The following is a 6601-nucleotide window of genomic DNA, read 5'->3' as shown; positions in this document are numbered from 1 at the left end:
TTAAAGGAGAAATATATGGTTAGGTCTCTAATACTTGGAGATACATGGAAAGAATTTCCTCAAAATAAGTGAAAGATGAACATTTCATTTCTATATATTGTTTAGTATTTATATGTATATGTTGTTGCAAAACCTACAAAAATTTATGTATATTATTATGATTACCCTTTTGCATATTTAATCCTTACTTTGAACTCAAACCAATTAATAAATATACGTGTATATCAAAATTTGCAAGAATAAATGTTATAGTTCAAAATTGACAAGGATAAATATGTAAAATCATGTTTAGTACAACACTCTCATAGCTTTCAATAAATATTAACTCATTTCTTTAATTATTTATATGTGAATAATGTAGCGCAGTGGATTTTACTACTGCCTTCGTCTTCTTCCTGGGAATGCGGTCAATTGTAGCTGTTATCGTTGTGGTTGGGCCGTTGGTGGATTGCGAAGAGACAAGGGGAGGAGAGGACAGGAGAATATGGATCACTCGCTGCTGAACTCGTTGCTGAGGGGCCGCCAGCTGGAGAGCTGCCTCGAGGCGGGGTTCCCGTCGCCGGAAACCGAGGAGCCGGAGGAGGACGGTCGCGGGTTCGTGGACGAGGACGGGTGGGCCACGGTGGTCGTCTCGGCCCTCCGGATCGTCGCCTGCTTCCTCACCATGACGGTCACCACCTTCGTGTGGGCGGTGGCCATGATCCCGATGCTGCCGTGGCCCTACGAGCGGATCCGGCAGGGCAACCTCTACGGGCACGTCACCGGGCGATTGATGGTAAGCAAAATGAAAAATTAAAATAAGAAAGTTCCAATCTTGATCATCATGTTCTGCTTGGATTTGATAATAATGCGAAAAAAAATTGCATTTTTTTTATATCTTGATTTCAATGTGCTTATTGTTTGTCGTGTGGATATGTGATCGACTGGACTTGATTCTCCTCTTTTCGCTTGTCGATCGGTCTTCTAAATCAATCGATTGAAATTTCCGCTCGTGTACCTGATTGTGAAGTTAATAGCCTCGGACAGCTTCTTGGATGGCTTGAGTTTTCTGTCCACAATTTTTGGGGCATGAAGATGTCAATGCTGCGAGGGTATGTGGGTGACACGAATGGTGGATCAAATTTTGATAGCATTGAATGGGACAGTGGGTTTTGATATTGTGGTACCACATTATCATGATTGTTCTTGGCTAGTATGTGATATGGGTATCATCCAATTAAAATCGTCTTTTGTGTTTAGTGGGGTTCTGTAAATTTAATGAGGGGACGATTTACTGCTTTCAACTGCAACTAGTTGTTTATTTTGTTGATAGTGACTTGGATCGAACAGAATTGGGTACAAGGCAAACATAAAGACACAAAGTTGATTGTGCAGCCAAGTCCGGATTCATGAAATGAACAATCAGATTTGTTTCAGAAAAGAGTGCTCAGAGATCGAGAGAATCCCTTTAATTTATTAGCAGTAACTCTTGACAATGTATCTTCTTATAAATTGTATGCTTTCAAATAGGAAAAAAAATTCAATCTACAATTATCCGTTCCCCCTATAATTCAAGTTTATCTTCCTTTCAATTTGAATGTTACATGACACTATGATTCAGAGGAGACATGAATTAGTTAAAACAAGATTTCCAGGTTTATCGATGAGTCTGCAATCTCCAATCAATCACAACTAAGCATCTCTTATCATTTTAGCTAGTTACTACTCGGGGTCTTCTCTTCAGCTCCTCCTTCGACATAGTACATAATGTAGTGGAAAACTTTATAGAGTACAAAGCTATGAAAGTACAAGTGCATTATCTAGGAGCATTAAGACAAAGTGCACACAATAACCATTGTACTTAACGTAGTATCTCAGAGAAACTCAGTATGATGCTACTGAATCATATTTGACTGATGGCTGCATTATCGAAACAGAATTTCTATGGCTTACATGCTTTGTCCAGAATCTAGTAGCAAGAGTATCAGGAACAGCCATAGTTTCATTGATCAAAGAATGTTGATCCTTCCTCCAATAAATGGTATATCTTTTTGGTCGACAAGATTATTTATTTTACACAAGGGTTCTGACCCACATATCGTATTTTGCCTCAAATGCAGAGGACAACATTCTTGATTACAGCACAAAAGGATATTTATTCACGTAAACAGAGGAAATTGATAGATGGTCTTATGTGGATCTAGTTTGAACTCAAGATGAACATAAGGCACCAACAAACCTTTTATATAACTCGATAGTTAGCTTAGTATTAATTCTGTATACGTACGTACTTAAGTACCTGCCAAGTGACCACAAGTAGATTTTCACATTATGTTGTTTGGTGCAATGCACGACTTATTTCACACACTAGTAGTATAGATAACTACAAAAATATAGGTTATCTTTATATTTGATGGATTGTCATCAACAAACACTTTCTGATTATTGTAATGCATACTATAGCAAAGTGGGGGAGGTATATTGGGATAGATGGTGATATGTGCAGGGGCTATCAAGTATAAAGGATTTTAGTTTTGGATGATCTTCTAGCTGACAAGTAAAGGATACATGCCACAGAGGATGGATTGCACAGGGAGCATCAATTGTTGAGAGGTTTTCACAATATTTTCGGGGACAGTCACTGGTAGTATCTCAAGACTGATATGTGGAATTAACTAGATCTTGTAGATTAAAAATATCTGGTACAAAACCAATGATGGTGAGAGAACAAATTGTGGAGTAAAACCAAATTAAAGAATGCAAGTTGCTCCACAACATTTTGAGTTGCAGGGAAGTTGTATAATTTGCTAGGTAGTGGTTTGACATTGCAGGATCAATGGAATTACTACAGCAACTACACAAAAAAACTTAAAACTAGCATTCATATGAAGTTGGCTAGTATGATTGTGACAAGTATGCTTGCATTGGCTGTATAGCAGTAAAGTCTATATGGTGGCACTATGAGCTATGTGAAGTATCAGATCATGAGAAGCTTTAGGGCTTTCTAAACATCCAACTCTACTCAAAAAGCTCGTCTGACTTCTTGAGACACCATCGTGCATTTAGCTAAATCAGGGAATCCATCCGCTAATTGTTACCTCAGTCAGTTATTCCTCCGCTCATGGAATGTAGTTGCAGTGAATATGCCGTTAATAATGGTGGTGGGGCCCAAGCAGCAAATGTACTATCATACTGGTTTTGAACTTTGTTGCTTCAGTACCATTTCCCTACAGACTAACAAACTGATTCAAGTGCACAATTATTGAATTTAGACTCAATATCTTGAAAGAAGCTTGAACATATAAGATCTATGCAAATCTAGTTTGCATCTGCTCAGATCTAGCCGACATCTATGCAAATTTATGTCATGTTGGTATGGATCTATGTCTAATCCATATGAACTTAGTCTAGATCTAGGTGAATTCTTATAGTTCTATACTAGATCTATGAAAATCTATGAAAACTTAGGTCAAAGCACACATCTGTTTTTATGTAAATCTAGGTCAGAGCTGTGCAATCTGACCTAGATCTATATGCATCTAGACCAAAATTGAACAAATCTAGGTCAGGTCCAGATGGATTTTCATTGGATCTGCATTACTTTTGGTCCGATCTGGGTGGATTTATCTTAAAATCATGTAGATCTATGGTAGAGTTTCATTGATCTGTCTCCTTTCTATAAGAAATTACATAACATCCATAGATTTATGAACAATCCAAATTCTAAGTCAAAATCCATAAATTCGTGACTTCAAATGAAAAAAGAAGATGCTAACCTCATTCAACAAAAATTAAGGCAAATTTTTAAATGAGGTTTGGATATACCTTTGTTTTTGAGAAAAACAAGTTCTTGAGAGTGAGGCTTGACTTGTTTAAGATTGTCCTTGAATTTGAGAAAAGTCAACTTTGGAGAGTAAGATTGAGAATATTTGGTGAAACAATGGGGAAAGAAGTGGTTGAATAGGGGTTTAAAAGGGTGGAAGATTCAGGTGCTCTTGGATTTGCATACTGAGGGTATGCTTGCCACCCCATAAACCTAGTTCCAACATTCAAAACAGCGTGATGGGCCTGGTATGGTAACCACTGTAGGTGGTAAGCTCAGTAGGAACCTATACTAGGTGAAAACAACTGCTTCATGCATTGGGCTAGTTGTTGAGCCAGTAAATACCGGTCTGTGCCAAGAGCCTACATGTATAGGCTAAATTTTAAATCCTAAATTTGATAATAGTGATCATGAAACTCACGCAAATCAGAACATCTATTTTTTATGTGTGCCTCACATTGTACTCTTGGGAATAGCACAACATGTTGATATATTGCATAGTTGGTTGTGTTTTCAAGAAAATAATAGTTTCATAGGTGAACATCTGCAGTGCATCCATCCTAGAAGTCACAAAATTAAAGCTGACTGAGCAAAATAAACTTAGTAAAGAAGCATTTCCTTAAGAACTACTTTCTTTAAGTATTTATGTCGTAGATAACTGATATATCCCGGGAAAGACTTGGGTCCAGAAAAGGTCAAACATATAATACCAAAAAGAACAGTACATGAGACATACTTGTATGACCAACCTCCCACTAAAATGTCTTTGGTATTTTTTAGTGATGAAAAATATAATAAAAAAATAATGTACATATGTAGGGATTCATTTGTCATAAAGAAGATAAATATGTAAATTAATATAATGTTTGTCAGGCTACATGGTTGAGATTTGGTTTGTTATTACTGGGTATGCTTATTAGAAGCTTGTGTATTCACCTAAAAAATCCACCAGTGTATATTCAGATAACAGATGACAGAAAACTTTTATGTACTGTTTCTTCCTGAGTGCCATCTTATGTATTTCTGTAAGGTATTTAGTTACTTTTTCTCATTGTTTAAATGCTCAGCCACTCTCTCCAAGTGCTGTATCTCTGGTTATTGCATACATGAACTATTTACATTTCAAAATTATAATTTTTTTCTCATATATGATCTTTGATCCTTCTAATTCTTGCAGATGTGGATTCTAGGAAACCCCATAAAGATTGAAGGTTCTGAGTTTTCTGACACAAGGGCTATATTTATCTGTAATCACACGTCGCCCATAGACATTTTTCTTGTTATGTGGCTGACCCCAACAGGCACTGTTGGCATAGCCAAAAAAGAGGTCAGTGTGAAACTAAATTTTGTTGTCATCAAAGATTATCTCAGATATCAAGAATTAATCTTATACTGATAACACACATCTTTTTCCCAGATCATTTGGTATCCTCTGTTTGGGCAGCTTTACGTGTTGGCAAACCATCTCCGTATAGACCGCTCCAACCCTTCTGCTGCCATCGAATCCCTGAAAGAGGTTGCACTCATTCGTGAACAGCATATTCTTTAACAATTTTTAAGATATGTTTAACAAAGTTTTGTTCTTGAGTTCAGGCAGCTCATGCAATTGTGAACCATAACCTGTCACTTATCATTTTTCCAGAGGGTACTCGATCCAGATCAGGGAGGCTTCTTCCGTTTAAGAAGGTAATCATCTTAACTCTATTTGCATAAATAAATGCTTCTGTTTACATCATGAGCTGAATTTATCGATCTTCTTAGGGTTTCATGCATATTGCACTGCAAACACAGTTGCCAATTGTTCCGATGATATTCACTGGCACACATCTAGCTTGGAGGAAGAATAGTTTGAGAGTCAGACCAGCCCCAATCACAGTAAAGTACCTTCCACCAATAGAAACAGATGGGTGGAAAGCCGAAAACATGAACGAATACGTAGAAATGATACATTCATTATATGTTGAGCACTTGCCCGAGTCACAGAAGCCACTGATATCAGGCGGCGCTGATTTCTGTTAAGAACTGAAAGACATAGTAGGTTTTGCTGTGTTGTTTTGTATGGCATTTGTTACACTTGAGATGTAGTAGAAGATGATTGTAAAGTTGTCTTGTAAATTGAACTGCAGATTTAGCTTTCCTGTTACATTTTTGAGTGCTGTTGTTTAGAAGATATAGGTAGTAAATGTATTTTAGTTGGAACCATTGATCCTCAAGGCAAACAATGTATTGTGTTTTCTGGTATGGATGATGTAAATGGATCATATATGTCTCCTGAAATAGCCGAGCAAGATTGTTTTCCTAGTCAAAGTCAAGGTGGGTCATTACAGGCCTAATTAACTTGCTTTATTGAGAGAAAAAATAAAACACTTCATAATAATGTAATAGTTGTGCTGTATATGGAAAAAATGTCTTAGTATTATTACATCATAGTATATAAAATGAAGGCACATTGTATTTACAATGTGAAACCATCATTGGATTTGTTCACCTGCATGAATATGGGATTTGATTTTGGATTATAATTTGAACTTTGGATTTTGATGAGACTGTCAAATCTAAAGAGGCAAATCATAACAGCCCAAATTTTTTTCTTCTCTAGTACAAGCAGAATATAGCAAAGATGATATAACATGTCCAAATTTTTGATGATCCATGTCCAAGCAGAATATAGTACAAGCAGAATATAACAGCCCAAATTTTTGATGATCCATGTCCAATTTTTTTCTTCTCTAGTACAAGCAGAATATAACATACTTTCCATATATAACATCTCAAAGCAAAGATATTGAAATTAGCAAT

General features: G+C 36.6%; 1 protein-coding gene across 1 annotated transcript; it reads left to right on the top strand.

Annotated features, from left to right (window-relative positions):
* Positions 1–366: 366 nt before the first annotated feature.
* Positions 367–6063, top strand: LOC103971379 (1-acyl-sn-glycerol-3-phosphate acyltransferase-like). The gene is made up of 5 exons (XM_009385381.3): positions 367–775; positions 4980–5129; positions 5220–5318; positions 5396–5488; positions 5564–6063. The coding sequence occupies exons 1-5, from the start codon at positions 485–487 to the stop codon at positions 5819–5821; spliced, it is 891 nt and encodes a 296-aa protein (XP_009383656.1). The 5' UTR covers positions 367–484; the 3' UTR covers positions 5822–6063.
* Positions 6064–6601: the final 538 nt, after the last annotated feature.

The sequence above is a fragment of the Musa acuminata genome, chromosome BXJ3-11, assembly GCF_036884655.1.
Source record: "Musa acuminata AAA Group cultivar baxijiao chromosome BXJ3-11, Cavendish_Baxijiao_AAA, whole genome shotgun sequence".
Taxonomy (NCBI): Eukaryota; Viridiplantae; Streptophyta; class Magnoliopsida; order Zingiberales; family Musaceae; genus Musa; species Musa acuminata.
Note: the sequence above shows the minus strand (reverse complement) of the source record. Positions and strands in the feature narration are given on the sequence as shown.

What these genes read in the sequence shown, in the direction of transcription:
- LOC103971379 (XM_009385381.3), top strand. Translation starts at nt 485, where the DNA reads ATGGATCACTCGCTGCTGAACTCGTTGCTGAGGGGCCGCCAGCTGGAG. An exon ending in TTGGCATAGCCAAAAAAGAG is followed by an intron (nt 5,130 to 5,219) that starts GTCAGTGTGAAA and finishes TCTTTTTCCCAG; the next exon opens with ATCATTTGGTATCCTCTGTT. An exon ending in GGCTTCTTCCGTTTAAGAAG is followed by an intron (nt 5,489 to 5,563) that starts GTAATCATCTTA and finishes CGATCTTCTTAG; the next exon opens with GGTTTCATGCATATTGCACT.